Here is a 20,133-nt window from a genome sequence, read left to right as displayed (position 1 = left end):
ATAACTAATTGTGTATGAGTTGTAGCTTTTTTTTTATTCAAGATGGGCTAATTCATACCTGCCACCTTACAAAATTTGATCGTGCTTTCATGAATATGACCATTTGCCCGCTAACATGATTTTTCAGGTCAGATTTGTGCCTAAACCCAATTTTGTCAAAATGACCTATAAAACTGAATTCAAATCTCAATTCTTTGATTAGTAAAGTCATAAATCAGACAAAAGGGGTTAATTACTGTTTAAACAGGTAAGGGTACCTTATATGACTGGTAAATCATTTCGGATGAGCAATCAGCTGATCAGGTTTATCGACAATGACTGACAATTAGAAAATGAATCCTGATTGGATCATGAACAGTCAATAATTTTTTTAAAGATTAATTTGACAAATACTGTCAATTTAACAGGTCTGAAATTTGTACCATTGTTTGTACAAAATGAGTTACCTCCCCTGCAGTCTTCAATTCTTTTTTTCACATTTCCTGTAATTTCAACAGTGCAGTATATTTCCCAAATGTTCTGTTTGTAATAGTTAAAAGAAATACTATTCCTTTTAAATAATGATGGTTTTGGAAAGTTGGTAGCAACATCTTGAATATAGCCACTATTCGCAAAACTTTGTGTTGCCCATCATGGTTAGTGACCTTTGACCTTTTAATTTAACCCCAAGTTTAAATTTGTCCCTATTTCACTGTATCCAGGCTGTGAGACTGAAGTATTACTTTTAGGCATCAATGTTCACATTAAGATTTTGTTTTGAATTTTATGATTAGGTCAGTTTAATAACAGTCTGTCATATTTGTTATGCAATTGGATTATAATGAGGATAGGTATGGTGAATGTGTCAAAGAGACAATAATCCCACCAGAATGAAAATGTCAGCCCAAGGCCATCCATTGGTCTTCAATGAATGACAAGGAAACCCCTACAAAATTTACCAATAATTAAAAATTAGCCATGGTAGAATCTAGGTAAAATAGGAACACAAAAAAAAATAGGTTAAGTAGTTAGGGCTGAGGGACGGTTGGTAAAATGCAGTTGTTTTTATTAGGTTAAGAAATTTATTCCAAACTTTACAGGAAAGGGTAGCTGAAGGCATCTGTCCATTTGGAGCACAAAACTGCATGTTTATCAGTATCAGATATTTCACTGAGGCCTCGAAGTTTACCTACCTGGGTGTGGGGTTGGAACTGTGTAACGCTACTAGGGCTACTTGAAGTTTATGGCACTTCTGAAGGATACATGTATGTGCAAATATCATTAATACTGGCACTGGTCGCTGGCTCAGTATCTGCTAGAACATTTGCTGAAAGCTCATTCTCGATACTGCCTTCCTCTGATCTTTCATCTCTCCCTTTTCCTTTTGGTCGAATGTCAAACTTGTCCATTTTGTGGAAATCACAAATCTCCTTTTATAGAAGTTATCGGAACGTTGGAGCAGTGGTCTCTTCCATGCCGGCACTACTTTTGCCATTCCAGAATACTTCCATTGCTTTTGAAGATTTTAATGTTTTTTTTCTGAATATGTCAGTTTACATTTTATTATTATGGGCTAACATCAGGCTGCTTTACAGAAGAGAATGTTTGTTTATACCTAATTCAGCCTAGAAATTTTTTTTTGGTCATATTATGAATTTACAGGCATCATAATATTTAGATAAGTGCGACTTATTTTGCTTCTTGAATTGCAGAATGTGGTTATGATGTGGAAAATTGGCAAACCTTGCAAATTCCTATGCAGAGTTAATGGCCACATACATTTGCAACAAAATACAACCACAAAACCCTATTGTATCATGACAACTGTTGACAATATTTAGTCAATACATGTGCCAAATATTACCAGACCAAACAACCACTGGCAAACCTCGCAGTTTTTACAAACAAAATTGTCAATAAAAAAATTTATAAGAACAATAACTTGTGATACCAATTTGTTATTTATATAACTCTATGGCCTATAATTTTTTTTTTGGGGGGGGGGGGGGTGGGGGTGGTGTTGTTATCTTTTAAATATAAAACTATGTCAATAAGTCATTAGTTATTACAGTGGGTCTGAATAAATGGATTCCATATCAGTGGTATTTTATTTCATTTATTGCTTCACAAAGTGTCATACTTTATCCTATCTGAAGTAAACTTGTTTTCTTAACTAAAGTTTATAAACGTATACACTGGTAATTACTGCTTTAACTGTGGTTTCTCACATTTTTCTGTTTCAAATGCATTTAATAGGAAAGATGATTTTTTAATTTTTTAATTGGGCCTTTTTAGATCACCTTGCCAAAGGCCATGTGAGCTACTGCCATCACTTGGCGTCCGTCGTCGTCAACAATTATACAAAACTCTTCTCCTCTGAAACTACATGACCAATTAGAACCAAATTTGGTATGAATGTTTCTTGGGGTATCCTACATAGAATTGAAGTGGGGATTTTTGATTCGTCGAAAAACATGGCCGCCATCACTAAAAATAGAACATAGGGGTCAGACAATATTTTTCACATATATCTCCAAAACCTTTAGGTTTATCCAAATTCTTTCAATAGCTCAAATGATCCATATTACTAGGACTACAAAAAAGAAACTTTCAATTGTTGAAAAGATCTTGTGATAAGTCCTACCAAAGACTTCTTGAGTCAAAATTGTTGGACAACTTCTTGTTTAATTTATTGCCTTTGAAAGGCAAAATTCAACAAGGTGAGCGATTCAGACTCCTGGGAGCCTATTGTTTTTACAATCAAAATGAAATTTTTAATGGGTTTGCAGCATTAATGTTTCCCATAGCCCATTGCACCTGCATTTATACAAATGCCATTACCCCAATACTTACAATATACTTGAATCTTACTGAACATTGACCAAAGAAAAATCAAAAGTCACAATTATCTATGCTTCGAGAGGTTTTTTTGTTCAATGCTCAAAAGCAGAAAAATTACTGTCAGCCTGGTCACCCATAAGGTCTTGGGAACACAACTTCTCTGAAACTGCATGTTGACTTTCTTCCCTATTTGTTTTCATTTGTTTTGTTATCAAGTTTAGATGAGCATACTATACTGCCATTTTGTTATTGTAATTTGTTGTTGTTCAGTAAAGATGTTTTTCATTTTGATTTAATGATTTTGGAACTATTTCTCACATTTCTCAACCACAGAAGACCTTGTGAACACAACTCATTTAAAAATAGTTGTCCACATTGACCAGGTGACCACATCCTTTATTCAAATGAAAGATATAAGTTTTGAACATATAAAACCTGTGCTCTTTTACCTGTGAACTTTTTTAAAACACATTCTTTGAGTATATTTCATTTGACTGTATGCATTTCTCAAATTCTACCATGACAGGATCTGAAACTATCTTGTTTTTAGCTCACCTGGCCAAACCGTTGCCTTTAGAAAATTTCTGGCATAAGGAAATAATGTTCAGCATTATGAGATGGACCTATGCTGAAATTTTCAAAATGATTCATCAACTGATGTAGGAGTTACAGCCCCTGAAACAGTGGTTTTTTTTGCATTTTTCGCATGTGCAACTTTGAAAATCTTCTTCTCAAAATCCATTGCACAGAATTCAATGAAATAAGGCATATATCTTCCTTAGGGTATCCCACACAAAATGGTTGTTGGGATTTTTTATTCATGAAAAAATATGGTCGTCTTTACTAAAAATAGAACATAGGAGTCAGAAGGCAGTTTTTTTGCAAATAACTCAAAAACCGTTGTCTTAAGCAAATTTCTGGCACGGGTAAAATTGTTCAGCATTATAAGATGGACCTATGCTGATATTTTCAAAACGATTTGTCAACTGTCTACAAACAAGCTCTAAAACCATTTAAGATCATTGAATGAAAATAAGCATAATAGTTCTTTAATGTATTGTGCTCAAAATGACTGTTGTGATTTTTAATCTGTAAATAGATATGGCTGCCTATACTACAAATGGAACTTAGGGATCGGAAGACAGGTTTTTGAAAATAATTCAAAAATTGTTGCCTTAAGCAAAATTCTGGTTCAGGTCATGAGAATGCTATTAAAAGCATTTCTTGCATTTGAAAATTTAGTTGATTTTAACTTAGCCTGTCTCAATCCTGAAGTTTTTTTTCAAATAAGCAAATGGTTAACCAGGTGAGTGATTCAGGCTCTCTTGAGCCTCTAGTTATCAATTTACCCTGAAATAATTTGGAGCATACAATGCTGATATCATCAGAAGACCTTGGCTTGTTATTGATCTAATTTATTAAATAATATAACAGTACAACATTTAACACTGGTCATATAAATAGTTTAAAGAGTCTAACAGAAGATCACAATACAATACATTACAATCTCTGCAAAGAATAAAATCTTGTAGTATTCTTGGTATAGGAAGACTGTCAATGAAATCTTTACAAAATCTTTTTTGCTGGGCTAAATGAAGAATTGTTTTCCTTCTGCATGCATGCTGTAGTGTGTGGCTAGTTCCTAAAATACAAGTTAACAGCATGTTTAACATATTCTGCTATTATTGAAAATACTTTGTCCCTTTCAAGAATAGGCACAAGTTAAACATTTAAAGAAATTACTAAGTCCATATTATAGTAGACCATGCATAGATAATTGCTTCATTTACTGCTAAAAAATCATGTCAGTTAATACTCCAACAAACACAAAAATATACTCAGAAACACAAGAAATATATTGGGTACTCAGAAACACAAGCAATCTATAGGGTACTCAGAAACAAAAGAAATATATAGGGTACTCAGAAACACTAGAAATACTTTCTAATGATCCCTTAATAAAATGCCCTCAGGGTTTAAAGAATTCCTATCCAGAGTCAATTTTTGTTGAAAATCTAACCCCGGACTTGACTTTTTATGAGCAACTCGGCGGGTGTTTCTAGAAAAGCAGAGGAAGCTTACCCTACCTGTGCACCTGGTCCATGCTCCCAGTTTTTATTGGAGTCCCAGTTGCTCATTTGCTTTTGTTACTTTGTATGTATGATTTTAGATACTTTATGTTCTTTGTTGTGCATGTCTGGTCTTTGACCCTTGATTACATTGCTTTGATTACCTCTATAATCTTGGTTCCCTTGATTACTCTTTGACCCGAATTTGGATTAACTTGAATTGTATACCAGGCCATAATTTCAAAATTCAAATACAGTTATATTCAGCATATTGATTAACTTGAATTTAATATTAAATTTAAAACCCTATTGAAATTGTAAATCCAATACAAATGTACATTGTACATGTACATGTACATGCTTTTAAACCCTTTTTGGCTACTAACTCTTAATTGGTAATGACCATAATCTTCAAAATTAATCCCAACTCAATGGATAGATCAAGGTTTTTTTTCTGATGTATCTGCTTATTGTATATAAACCAATCTCTAAGGACATCCACGTTTGTGCCATACCATTATATGACCACAACAAATCCGGTGTCGTTTTACAGCAGATGTCCAAAAAAATTTAAGCAAATGTTCTAAAATATATAAATATTGGACAATTTAATAATTCACGTTTTTTGCTCTGAGAACATTTAAGTACACACTCACTTTGCAGTGCAGACAGAACTTGAAACACTGGAAAAGATCTATTTATGTTGTTTCCGTTGGTTGCCCAATATAGTAGCCTTAGCTATATAGTGTACAACAGAGTAGACAATTATGGCAGCTGAGGCTCCTATGCAAAAGTTTAAATTCATCTGCACTTCATATCACTGTGTGTTTTGTAAAGGAGTTTTAGCAAAATATTATGAGAATTGGAATTTTAATTATCAATTTAACAATATTTAATTTTACATTATCTCTATCTAAGATTTATCTCAAAATTTACTGTAAGTGCCTTTTAAAAATAACCTTTTACCTTGCAATTTCAAGAGGTATTCACCCTCTTCCCTACTGAAGTGTCGCTGCAAGAATCTGTCCATTTTAGGAATGTTGTTAGTGAAATGCATCAGCAAAACAAATATTGGGTATAGGTTGGTCCCATTAGACTGTCGTACAATATCCAGCAGACTGAACTTAGAGTCATCACTTTCATCATGGCCGTCACTCAAAGACTCAAAACATGTTAATGTATCAGCACCCAGTATCAAAAGAGGAGTCAGATATTTTCCATAAATTTTTCTTTGTGAGTTTCCTTTCACAAACACATGATTAGCAAGATCATTTTGAATGGCTAATAGAATGGTCATATTACCAATATTGTAATCTGTGTAAATATCATATGCTGCTGAATATTTAAGCAGTGTCAAGTAATAGGTATAGGCTGTTCGACATAATGAAGCTAACAAAGGAGGTAACTCATTTTTGTCTCCAGAATTTGGTGACAGCCCTGCTCTAAGAAGGAACTCCACTCCAACACAAGGCCACTTGTATCTGATATGACTAAGTATTCCAGCACACTGTTTGTATCTCAACACAGAAAACAATAAATGAGAATCCCTCTGTTGATCAAAAGGTTCCTCAGTAAATGGTATGAGTGCCTTCACATTCAGTCCAGCAGTAATTAGAATTTCTAAACAAGTAGTATCTTCCAGTTGCAGTGAGAGATATAGTGGATGCATAAACTGTACAGCATTGTGAAATAGATAATCCATATTGGTTACAGGCAATAATAGTTGTAAACATCTACAAAATAAAAACACAACAGAATGTAAAGTAACAGCAATGCATTGACAAAGGTAAATTATTTTTCTGTAACAACAGATCATATATGTAACAAGAGGCTCCCAGGAGTCTGAATTGCTCACCTGCTTAAATTTTTGCCTTTCAAGGGCGATAACTTTAACAAGGATTTGTCTGACAATTTTGACTCAAACACAATTTGGTAGTACTTTTCATAAGGATCATTTCACCAACTGAAAGTTTCTATCTATCATAGTTTTCAAGATATTGGCTGAAAACTTTAAAACATCATTTTTCACCTTTCAAGGGCAATAACTTTTACAAGGAGACATCTGACAACTTTGACCCAATGCAGACTTTTGTAATGAGGATCATTTCAGCAATAAAAAGAAATCGGCTTAACTTATCGATATTGGAGATATATGCGAAAAACTTATGTCTGACCCCTATGTCCTATTTTCAGTAATTGCGGCTATGTTTTTCGACGGATAAAAAAAAATCCCCAATGATTTCCTTGCAGGACACACTAAGGAACATTCATACCAAGTTTGGTTCTGATTGGTCTAGTAGTTTCAAGAAGAAAATTTTTGAAAGAAAGTAAAATAAAAAATAGGAAAAAACGTTGAAAAATGGCAATAACATGGCTTAACATGCCTATTTTGAAAACATCCTACTGACTTGAGAAATATATCCTGTTAATTGCTCACACCCAACACACAGTAAGCAAATTCTTTCAGGATGTACCAGGTATAATAGCCATTGGGTGACTGTCATGTAGCTATGGGAAGACCACTCTTCCAACAGTCAGCATAGCACTTAACAGGTATGTGCTTATGTTAAGATCCTGAGCAAAGGTTAAGGGTCTGCTTTACAAGAGGGCTTCAGAAAGTAACCCTGGTTTAGCCTGTTTCAAACATTCTGTGGAAATTTTGGGCTCTCATGCTTACCATGTTTGTCTCAAAGTGAACATTGTGGAGATACAATTGTTATGGAAATTATGTTGTCTTTTTTTTACAGAATCAGTAAAAATAAGGTTTTCTTCTTTTTTTAAAAACTTACAATGTAGAGTAATTCATAATTTTGAATGTTTATATGAAGAAATTAAAATTAAAATAATTATTCAGCTGTCCAACTCACTATATATACCTTGTACTCTATCTGTTGACATTTTTATACCTCTATAGTATATACAATACCGATAGCTACCAAGCTAGATATACATAGGAATAGAGCATAGCAACGATGGATATTTGTCTTATAATCATATGCATGTACCTTGGTTTATTTTGGTAAATTGCAAAATGAGCAGCTATTGCATTTAGATCTTTGACAGGGATATTAGCATCAGCACCATAGTCTAATAACATTCTTATACAGTCATCATGTCCACCCTGGGCTGCTATCAATACAGGACTGGCATTATCTGATGCTGTCATGTTCACTACCTCCAAAAGACCTACATGAATATGTAAATATACCATACAATCAATCTGATTTAATTAAGTCAGGCCTTGAAGACTTCAAGGAAGAATAAAGGTAATAAAAAACAATGTGATTTCTAAATAACCCCTCAAACTTTGTAGTATGGAGTATCAAACGACAAAAAGTAAAGTACAACAGAAAAAAGTTTCAAACAATTCCAATAAAGGGTGTTAAAAGTTTTAATTGACAAAAATGCATTTCTATAGTGTTTTCAAGTTTTTTCAACTAACATGATGGGACATACATATAACAGCAACACTAGTGCACCTAACAACTAATTGTTAGGTCATAAAATCTAGTATACCTTTATCCTTGGCAACTTTCAACAGAATTCTAAGACAATCTTTATGACCAAACTGTGAAGCCAAGAAAACAGGTGTGAGTTCTTCATCTGCCCGAATATCTAGTCTAGCTCCATGGCCAACTAGATATGCCAAGATAGCAGCATGTCCTTTCTCAGAAGCAGCATGCAGTGCTGTGTAGCCTGTATATATCTGATGATTTATATGGGCACCACTTCTTAGTAACAATCTTACACAGTCTAAGCTGTTGGCATTAACAGCTGAAATTTACAAAACAAAATAGAAAATATAAGGCTAGATCCTATTTGTATGTCAATAATTTTTCACAAAACTTTTTTTAACTTTTTATGAGATTCATCTGCATTTTTTGTATTACTAGTAGTACCATCTCAGTGGTCTTAAGTTAGTGTGCTTTTCTTGAGTACAGAAGGCTGTGATTGAGCCATACCGAAAGACTTTAAAATTGGCAGTCACTGCTTCTTCACAGATCATGCAGCATACAGAAGATAGAGTGACACTCAGAGTAAACTAATGTGTCTGAGTATAGTGACGTCTGTTGGTTCTGCCTCCAAGCACATTCTAAATCTGGCTCAAGAGTTTGTCCAGTGTGGTGGATACGTTTTTTAACAAATGGTCAGCATTCCAATGGAAACAAATTGTGCTCCTCTACTTGCTGATCTATTCCTTCACTCTTATGAGGCTGACTTTATAGCTGATCTGATCCGAAAAACAACATCATTTAGCTAGATCCATTAATCAGTTTCAGCAATATAGATGATGTATTTTTGTTAAACAATCCTAGTTCTGATACATCGCATCTACCCCAAAGAACTTGAGATAAAAGATACTACAGACACTATGAAGCCAGCCTCATATCTTGACTTACACTTAGAGATCGTTGGCAAGGGAAAATTATTGACCAAACTTTACAACAGACGTGATGACTTTTCATTCAGAATTGTCAACTTTCCTTTCATCTGTAGCAACATCCCTTCAGCACCTGCGTATGGAGTTTTTATATCACAACTCATACATTATGCCAGAGCTTGCTGTAACTATACAGACTTTTTGTATCGCTCTTGACTTCTTACAATTAGGCTTCTGGAACAGGGTTATGTTGCAACAAGATTGAAGTTATCACTACAGAAGTTTTATGGATTGTTACGCTACATCCATCTGCACCATGAAAACTGATTTGTTCAACGGGTCATAGTTTTCCTTTCCTCTATCCCAGACTTGACTATTTATGAGCAGCACGGCAGGGGTTTCTAGAAACGCAGAGGACGCTTACTCTACCAGTGCACCTTGTCCATGCTCCCAGTTTTTAGTGGAGTCCAAGTTGCATGTATTATTTTAGTTACTTTATGTTCTTTGTTGTATTTGTCTGTTTTCCATGTCTGGTCTTTGTCCCTGGATTACATTCTTTTGATTTCTGCTAGAATCTTGGTTCCCTTGATTACTCTTTAGAACTTGTATAGAACAGGGTCTGTTTAATTAATCAAATGTTCCCATTCTGAAATGCATAAACTATCTGCCATACGACATTACACCGTAATCAATCAACCAAAGGCAATTTTGGCCATCCAGTTTTCAAAATCTGTAACCAACACATCTATCTGCTCCATGAAAATTTGCTTAACTACAAGTTGATAAAAATAACAAAAAATCTATGATGAACTTAAGTTATAGATATCCAATTGTACGCATTATGTACAAATACATGGATTTTTTCCAAATGAATGTTTCAGAACTTTAGAATCTGAAGTCCTTTAATATGTTTATTGTCATTTTCTTTTGATATTATCAGTAAGTAATGAAGTAAGGTATCAAATAAAAGACTATCATTCAACTATCCCAACACAGATCTGATTTTCTTGGATATTGATGCTTGACCATTTGATCCTATATTCATTGAAATTCTACAAAAATATTGGAAAATATCACTAAAAGAGAGAGTTTATTTGAACAAAAATGATCAAACAGGGCTAAAATTAGAATATGTCTGAGCTAATAAACAAGAGGCACCCAGGAGCCTGAATCGCTCACCTTGTTGAATTTTGCCTTTCAAAGGCAATAAATTAAACAAGAAGTTGTCCAACAATTTTGACTTGAGAAGTCTTTGGTAGGACTTATCACAAGATCTTTTCAACCATTTACAGTTTCTTTTAACCTATCATAGTTTTCAAGATATCGACTGAAAACTATTTAAAAAAAGTCATTTTTCCCCTTTCAAGGGCAATAACTCTTACAAGGAGTCTAAAGACTTTTGTAGTCCTAATAATATGGATCATTTTAACTATTTGAAAGAATTTGGATAAACTCAACGGTCTTGGAGATACATGTGAAAAACTACTGTCTGACCCCTATGTTCTACTTTTAGTAACGGCAGCCATGTTTTTTGATGAATAAAAAATCCCCACAACAATTCTATGCAGGATAGCCCAAGGAACATTCATAACAAGTTTGGTTTCAATTGGTCAAGTAGTGTCAGAGGAGAAGATTTTTGAAAGAAATAACATTAAAAATGGCAATAACTCCAACATGGCTTAACAGATTAAAACCAAAATTTGACCAGAGATAGATCTCATCATGCTAAACACTTTTACTTATACCTTTTCAGAATTCAGCTAAACCTAATGGTTTAGGAGATATATGTGAAAAACTACTGTCTGACCCTGATGTTCTATTTTTAGTAACGGTGGCCATGTTTTTTGACAAATCAAAAATCCCCACGCCAGCTCTATGCAGGATACCCCAAGGAACATTCATACCAAGTTTGGTTCTAATTAGTCAAGTAGTTTCAGAGAAGAGTTTTGTATAATTGTTAACGATGACGACGATGGACGCCAAGTGATGGCAATAGCTCGCATGGCCTTTGGTCAGGTGAGCTGAAAAGTAAGCCTTCTGTTTCTACTTCATGGTTATGTTTATGGAAATGTAGCTAACAGTAGAAACGTGGAATTGCATGTGTTGACATGCTAGGCATATCCCCACTTGTACAGACAGGATCCAAAATCACTTACAACATATGCCCTGTCTATATGAAGCCATACACAAAATTTGCAATCAAATCATCTATTGGGAGCTAAGATCTTTGTGATGAAATTTTAACAGATGGAGGGACAGATGGAATGATATACTGACACGGTTATTGAATGGATGACTTTCATATACATTTTCCATTTCCAAAACAATTACAAGATAGAAAGACAAATGTCTGTCCTTTATTGCTATACCCAATTTAAATCTCCCAAGTTCCATACAGTTTTATCCATTTTTGTTTTTCCCTTGACATACTGGACTTGAAGTATTGTGTAATTGTCTATCATAGATCATTTAAGATTTTAATAGCAACAAAATAAAACATTTACTACCTTCCCAAAGAGGTGCATAGTTCTCTTTGGTTGTTGCATTAATATTGGCATCATAAGCTATTAATGATCTCACACATCCAAAATGTCCATTCCTTGCAGCTAACAATAGTGGAGTTTCTTCTTCAAAAGTCTTCCATTCAACATCCACTTCTGTCAAAAGATACAGATCACTGATTTAAGAAAAACTAAAAACATGTTTTTTTTTCATAAAATAAAATTTAATATCATCCATATTTACTGTTATTAGTTTTTTAAATATTAAAAAAAATTATCCTTAAAATTTATTAAACAATTTTAAAAAGCTTATTGCATTTCGGTCAAACTGTCATAAATGTAACAAAGAAAAATTTTTTACAATGAAAGTGAAGTAAACCCCCATACGTAGTCTGAGTAGAAAATCTAAACATCCTGAATGTCCGTTGGCAGCAGCTTCATGTAAAGGGGTCCAACCTCTGTTGTCTCTAACATCTACTGGTCGACCTACAGCAAAATACAAATAAAAACATACTGCTTTTTTTAAAAATTAATTGCAAAGCACATAAAAGCTGTCATAAAATACCTTAAACGTTTTGTAAAACAGTTTTAATTATAAGCTACCAAATGTACCTTTAACAGAATAAAGACACACCAACTGTTAATATGAAGCCTTGTAACCTTTAAGTCAATTCAATTCAAAATAGACCTTTGTGTCCCAACTGCAGGAAACCACTGCTAATAAATAGGTTTAAATGTGTAAATCACTTTAGTTGTATAAACCCTTTATGCAATGATCCCAAAAGAATCATGTTTTCTGAAGAACATCTTAATAAGATCCCCAACCTTCATATAAAGATGCATCAAATTGAACAATTTATGATGAATTGACAGATGGTCAGTGCTAATCCTATTTAAAATTCCTCGCAAAAAATATCATGTATATATTCTCATTTTGATTTATCCTTTCTGATGATACACACAAAATTAGAAACCAATCCATCCATTGGGACCCAAGATTTTTGTGAAATTTTCTCTGTCATTCAATACTGTAAAAAAATGGCAATGTCCCAAGAAACAGGAAGTTGATATCAGACAGCACACAAACAACTATCTGTATTAAGCCACACACCACATTTGAAATCAATCTATTAATTGGATGAATGGACAGAAGATTCGAATATGCCACCCACCTGTTGAGTAGAGGCTTGATATGTAAGGCTAATGTTCATGTAAACTTACCATGCCATACCAACTGTTGGACAAGCCCAAGGTCTCCATCTCTAGCTGCTGTCCCAACAGTAGAGCATGTGTCTAGATATACCTCTTTAAAGTCCATTCGCTACAATTATGACAATACATGAAATCACAATTGTCATTTTGCTCCAAGCAACCTCAGAATTTCTTCAGAATAATTGTTGAATGACAATGAAACAATGAATTAACATTGTGATGTTATTAGTCTTTGAGTTGAAACAGAATTGGAATAAAACTAATGGAAAAATATATTCCCATATGACAGTTTATTTTTGCAAGTGTAAAATTTTAGGATTTTCAGGTGAAAAAAAAGGTATATGAAATATTTTAGTTAATTTTGCAGATGGTAAGTAGTGTTCTAAGTACTTAAGCCAGGAGTAATTTTTTTTTAAATTTCAGCTTTTAAAATTGACCGCTACTATACGCAAAAATTAGCATCCTGCAAAAATTACACACTATGCAGTATTTTCCTCAATGGTGTCCTCAAGTGTGAATATGTCTTACATAATAAATTATTAAGTTTACTGTACAATACACGATAATTTTGTAACTGAAAACCTATATTAGATGAGCTGCCCCACAAACATGCAAAAATGGGCTCCTTAGCATCTTGCATACTTCACCACCAGGAGTCTAAAGGCACTTTTTTTGATATCATACATGTATATTTATAATCACATTTTAATTTAACTTTTTATTTTTGTTCAAGAAATTAACAGTTCAATTCACGTAAACAGAGTTGGATTAAGCTCAAGACATTATTTTTATTAAGATAAATAAAAAACTAGGCAAAGAGATCCCTCTCAATTTGCAATGAAGCCTGCAATTTACATTGAAAAAAACTTGTATTATCACATTGCCTCAAAAATGTGTTTGTGTCTGCAGACATAAATGGTGACCCAGTGCATATTCATGTATAAGTCAATGTCCTTTATCAAAAATAGGGTATAAATAGGAAATGAAGTGACATTACAAAAAACATGCTATGTCACTCTATAGAATATCTTAAATTATAAAAAAAAATTGTTTACAAAAATAAAATATATATAAATCTTTCAAAAATTCAAATTTATAGCTCAAAATCCATGGACAGTTCTTATACCATCTATTAACCCTATGAAATATTGAAATTTTTTGTTCAACTATCTATAATTTAGCATGATTATTTGAAAATCAAACTCCTTTTGCCCTGCACACCTTCTTTAGGTGTATTAATCTTGAAGCTGTAGTTCAAAAACTGTTGGGAGAGATAGTCAGACAGATCACAAATCCCCTAACAGGAAAATGAACATGTGGAAGGACAAAACTTCTTCTAAAGTTGGGGCATTATAATTCAAAAAGGGTCAACAGATTTTTTTTTCAAACTGGCACCAAAAATAGATATTGAAATACCTGGTACTAAACATTTAATCAATTTACAATTATCATCAATCTGCTTTCGTTTTTAGAATAATAGGCAAAAACTGATAAAAACATCATAAGTGACACTTTCAAAGGCCATAACTCCAAGAAAGGTTTTATGAAATCTGCACCAATAATATATATTCAAATACAGAACATTTTATCAAAAAACTGCCAAAAAAGGTAAAATTAGCAAAAACAAAGGCACTCCAAATAAGTACATCAACTATCTTGAAATCCTCAGGGAAGATTGATCATTTCCAGCTAATGAGACTAAGATTCTCAGATTTCTTCTATCTGCTATGATTTTTGAATATAAATCAAAGACTACAGTCTTCAAAGTCGATAATTGTCAAATACTCTCTGTCACTGATTTTGGGTTACTTTCAACATCCGAAATGGCACGAATGCAATATGCTCTAAAATTGGGTGACTTCTGCAAAAATCTTGGTTCTTTTGATGTAACTGGGTACTCTGTTGACCTGAATGTTTTCAATTACTTGAAACCAGATTAAACAACTGGCAATGGATATATTTAGATATCAGGGTCCTGATTATATAAATGACCTATATATATAGTCAATTGCAACAAGCCTCTTTGTTTGAATTGGAAACTGGGTAATATTAAATAAATTCAATGCTGACACAACATTTCATATTTTAATGTAAACTTCCTGTTCTCATACAAGCAAAAAAAAACACACACAGATATGGGTATGATATTTTTTAAAAGAAGTATGTTGTACTGATCTTTTGGTCACTTATGATATTGACCAGGGAACCAGATTAGGAACCAGATTAAACAACTGGCAATGAATATTCATATATATTGGGGTCCTGCTAATGCATATAACCTATATAGTCCTGTAACAAGCCCCTGTGCCTGAATCGGAAACTGGGTAATGGTTAATGCTAACCGATCATTTCATGTAAACGTCCCGTTCTCATACAAGCAAGAAACACACATAGAGCACACGTGTGATATATAAGAGGTACATTTTTATCTCATAAAAAGCTAGAACTATGATGCTATAGCGGTAAACAAAGCACAGATCTGCAGCAATATGTGGAGTATAAATATATAATTCATCTGCATCATGAAAACTGATTTGTTCAACGTGTCATTGTTTTCCTTTCCTCTTTCATCTACCCTGGGCTTGACGTTTTATGAGCAACTCGACAGGTGTTTCTAGAAAAACAGAGGATGCCTACCCTACCAAGGCACATGGTCCATGCTCCCAGTTTTTAGTGGAATCTGAGTTGCTCATTTATTTATGTTACTTTGTATGTATTATTTTAGTTACTTTATGTTCTTTGTTGTGTTTGTCTGTTTTCCATGTGTAGTCTTCGTCCCTGGATTATATTCTTTTGATTTCTGCTAGAATCTTGGTTCCCTTGATTACTCTTATTCAAATCATATGCGAATATAATTCAAATTCTTTACTGATAATGTTGCCATAATGTTGGCATATATCCTAAACAAACAAACATACATACAATACATGGTAGATATAAAACACATTCAAGTAAACACAATTGGCAATATAAGAATACAAAAGTCATTGCAAGAAAGTTTCAAACATTATTTAAAGATTTAAAATGTCTGTACTGTCCTGACATTTTTTTCTAATATCATTTGCTTCTTTTATAAATTTGCCAATTGATTTAGTAGTAGTATGGTTATTCAGATTAAGCAGTTCCCTGGTCAGTTTTAGATCTGCAGTAACTGTTACATAAATGTTTAAAAAAAGTTCCTCCTCTAAGTGTATCATATTGAGGACATTTCAAAATAAAAATGAATTTCTAAAACTTCTGTTTTGCAATATTTGCAGAAGCGTCTGTCATTTGGTGTCTTATTATAACAACCGACTTCTATTTCTAAAGAATGAGTGCTTATTCTGATTTTTGTTAGTTCTGCTCTTAAAACTCTACGAAAAGAGAATTTGAGGTAATTTTGTAGTTCAAAAATTACTTGTATTATAAATGGTGCTATAAAAGTAGAGTTTTCTTTGTTTGTTTTCTTTAATATTTTCAAAATTTATTCGAATTTTATTTCTGTAATACTCTTCAATTTTTTTCTTTATTTCTTTTTCTGATGTATTTTGGGATGTTAATCCAAATTTTTTTTTTCGGAAATTCAAGTCTTGCATATAGATGGTTTTCAATTTTTATTTTCTAAAAAAGCAGATCTCAAAAGGGAGTTGCCACCATCACCTTTTTTCTCAATATCTAACAAACTGTTGTAATATTTAAACATAAGACAATATGCCCTAAAAGAGACTGGATATATACCCAATTCAGTAATAACACCTATATTTGAAGCTTTACTATGGACACCTAGAATATTTTTCAGGATCATGTTTCGAACTTTTTCAAATGGCAAGTTGTCTAGATTTTCCAGGTTGGTATGAAAATCACTTATCCATATTTCTGAGCCATATATGATTATTGGTAAAATAATACTGTCATAAAGTGTCAGCCAAATCTTAGGTGAAAAATTTTCATTTAATAATAGTTTAGATTTTAGAGCATAAAAAGCTTTGCGTGTTCTGTTTGCTAAGTGTTCTCCAGCTGATCCTAAAGATCCATTGCTTTTTTATAATTATTCCAAGGTATTTGTATTCTTTTACTATTTGTAATTCTTCATTTCCAAAATAGAGTCCCATTGTTTTAGGGTCTATTTCACACTTTGAGAAAACCATAATTTTTGTTTTATTAGAGTTTATTTCAAGTTTCCAGTCATTGCAAAAACGATATAGTGCATCTAGACAGCATTGGAGACCTTTCAGGGATTTTGAAATTAATACTAAGTCATCTGCATATAGCAAATGATTAACTCTATAATTGTTTAGGGTTACTGCATCACAGTTATCCTTAAAGTAAATTTCGATATCATCATAAATATATTAAATAGGGTGGTGCTTCAATTATCTCCTTGTTTTATTCCTGTTTGCTGTGAATGGGTCACTGTATCTAGTTTGGTCTTTGCAGGCATATCTTGTAGAGGAGTAAATATCTTTTATTATGTTATAAAAATTCCCATCTATACCTTTTTGAAGTATTTTAAAAAGTAATCCTTGTCTCCATATGCTGTCAAATGCTTTTTTAAAGTCTGCGAAACATGTATATTATGTATTATTATTTTTTACCAAAGAATATAAAGTAATGAAATTACGAGTGCAAGAAGTCACTAACATTTTTAGGGGCTTATAAAAATATATGGCGATACCCATATGTTCCATTTTCAGTAACAGCAGCCATATTTTTTTTTGGCAAGGGACTATAATGGATACAATTTTGGGAGTAAACATATCAAGGATGGTTGTCAACAAATTTAATCGAAATCCGTCAACGGTTTCAGAGAAGAAGATTTTAAAGAAAATTAACAATGGACGAAGACGGATGTAAGTGATGATAAAAGCTCACATGGCTTTTTGTCCGGGTGAGCTAAAAAAATTGATTTTTTTTTGGGACCCTTTGACCCCTTACAACTCTTAACCATAAGAGATATCTGAAACAATCCATTACTGTTGAGTAACCCTGTAATTTAATGTAACAATAAATTAACTTATTAGGCTCCCTGCAGGAGCGTTTATGATTGTATTATCAACTTGGTTCTGTATACTTATGGCAAGAAAAAGCATCAATATCTGGTTTGTACCTGCATTTTCAGAAAAATGGCTTAATGGCAGCTTAATTAGCGTATACTTGTACAGGTGTGATTGAGAGCCAAATCAGTCTCAGAACATATTTGCTGGTTTCGATAATTAAATACAAATCGAATCATTGCTTTTCAAAGATAGGGTTGTCCTTGTAGTCTGCAGTATGGCGCCCAGATGTTTACAAACATTACGTAGTCAATATTACCCATAATTCTCGGGTCATAAAAATTGCGAAACGAAAACGAACCAAAATGAAACAAAAATAATCGATAAAAGAAAGAATCAACACGAATCAATTTGATAAAATGAATCAAATAGTAATAAAAACATAATTAAACTATACAAAATGAAACAGAATGAAGTGGAACTAAATACAATAAATGATATTATTCAATATGTTTCGCAAATTATAAGAACTATAATGTTAACCAGTGCCGGACAATTCGACCCAAAGACATATCAGACCATGACAATTAGTAACTACAAAAATTTACCATACTTGAAGGTTATAAGTATAATATATCAAATTGAGCTGACAAAATTATCAGTTGTTTTTAATTAAAGTTTCTTCGGGAGCGTTAAAAGGTTTCACCTTCATCATATTATATGTGAGCCATCTTAATTTATGTACAGAACTGTTTAACCGATAAAATTACAAATATCTGAAAAATCTTTTGCCTGCTCCAATACATGAAAAATCCTAAATCAAATTAAGCAAAAGTGGTAAATGACATGAAATCCATGATAAATTTTACTTAAAAGGGAACCTACATGTACTTTATGCTTCCCTCACACTAAAGGCTTATGCCTCCATCATATTATTTGCCAGGTCCCACTAATAAAAATACCATAATCAAACATGACAAAAGTCCAGTTCCTATTGGATGTCCTTGCATAAGTGGTGAATGCCACCAAGTCTACTTTACTCAAAAGAAAACTTCATAGTGCTTTATGTTTCACTCTAACTTAATGCTACAGCCTTTCTTTTAAGAATGTTACAAATACATTCATGCGGAATTGTGTGCACATTTCTTGCCATACATTGTTTATGACCAAAAAAAACCAAATGAAAAATGTAATCAATACCGACAATAGACTGTTATTCCTTTCAAAAATAACCAAATAAGTGATGAGGTAACTGATTTTTTATGATTTTTCACGTAATGTTGAATATTCTACGTTCATTAAGCGGGCTTAGATATACACGACTACCTATATAATAAGCTACAATCTTCTCCTTTGTTTCTTTATTTCCTATTTGGTCATAGGTTATATCTTTAATAAGATGAAGTGTTGATTAGGAAATAGAAGAAACATTTGTAAGAAAGAGATTTGAGTTCTTATTTTGTCTTTAAATCGCCTGCATACTTGTTAATGGTTAAGATATACGGTTTAGAGGCAATACTTACTTTTTTTTATATAATGTTGACATCTTTTAAACTTGTTTACTTTCTATCAAACTCAACACATCAGCTTTAACATGCCACTTCCGGTGTTTTAACGCACACAAATCGTGTATTTTGTTTATTGACATCTCTTATATAGAAAGTTTTCGCTAACATTTTTTTCCAATGGGATCGAAGAAGCATAAAGAAAAAGACCGGGAACACAAAAGGAAACACAGACACCGTTCCCGATCCAGAGAAAGAAAACGACACAAGCATAAACATACACACGAAGATGACTACGACCACGACTACGATGGAAATAATTATGAACAAGACCAAAGTAGGGCACCTCTTCAGAAAGTTTTACAAGATGTTGGTGAGTGGGACAGAGTCCGTTTGATTTCCTGTCTTGGAAGTGAAAAGTAGATGAAAAAAAATAATGTTTAATGGATAATTAAATGCATTCTATTTCCATGATTTCATATCTCAAAATCATTCAAACCAAGAAACATTCACTCATTAAAAAAAAGAAACGTTAACAAGTTTGAGTATTAGCTTATTTCAGCATGTGAATAGGTATGTAAAGCATGAAGAAATGGTGTTAGGAAGATAAATGTTGATTCAATTCAGATAATAAAAAATTTTAAAAAGCAAATAATGTGCACTACAAATATC

At 33.0% G+C, this 20,133-nt stretch overlaps 2 protein-coding genes across 4 annotated transcripts in view; one reads left to right on the top strand and one right to left on the bottom strand.

Moving 5' to 3' along the window:
• Positions 1 to 4,219: 4,219 nt before the first annotated feature.
• LOC148623989 (uncharacterized) lies at positions 4,220 to 19,557 on the bottom strand. 3 transcript variants are annotated; one of them, XM_088566378.1, is made up of 8 exons: positions 19,480 to 19,557; positions 12,993 to 13,092; positions 12,159 to 12,257; positions 11,778 to 11,927; positions 8,406 to 8,663; positions 7,895 to 8,075; positions 5,856 to 6,622; positions 4,220 to 4,462 (listed from the first exon to the last, which is right to left on the bottom strand). In XM_088566378.1, exons 2-8 carry the CDS (start codon positions 13,087 to 13,089, stop codon positions 4,263 to 4,265), a joined length of 1,752 nt encoding a protein of 583 aa, XP_088422504.1. In that variant the 5' UTR covers positions 13,090 to 13,092; positions 19,480 to 19,557; the 3' UTR covers positions 4,220 to 4,262. The 3 variants fall into 3 exon arrangements, with proteins under 3 accessions (XP_088422504.1, XP_088422503.1, XP_088422505.1); XM_088566377.1 differs by lacking the exon at positions 19,480 to 19,557 and adding an exon at positions 19,283 to 19,338; XM_088566379.1 differs by lacking the exon at positions 19,480 to 19,557 and adding an exon at positions 18,842 to 18,953.
• Positions 19,536 to 20,133, top strand: part of LOC148623988 (U4/U6.U5 tri-snRNP-associated protein 1-like) — a 21,661-nt gene continuing 21,063 nt past the window's right edge. Inside the window, exon 1 of the mRNA XM_088566375.1 lies at positions 19,536 to 19,834. Coding sequence (XP_088422501.1) covers positions 19,642 to 19,834 — 193 coding nt within the window. The 5' untranslated portion in view covers positions 19,536 to 19,641. The remainder of the gene's footprint in view (positions 19,835 to 20,133) is intronic.

Source organism: Perna viridis, chromosome 2, assembly GCF_037379345.1.
Source record: "Perna viridis isolate PV_CMFRI_1.1 ecotype Kerala chromosome 2, ASM3737934v1, whole genome shotgun sequence".
In the NCBI taxonomy this organism is placed as follows: domain Eukaryota; kingdom Metazoa; phylum Mollusca; class Bivalvia; order Mytilida; family Mytilidae; genus Perna; species Perna viridis.
This window is presented reverse-complemented; position numbering and strand designations above follow the sequence as displayed.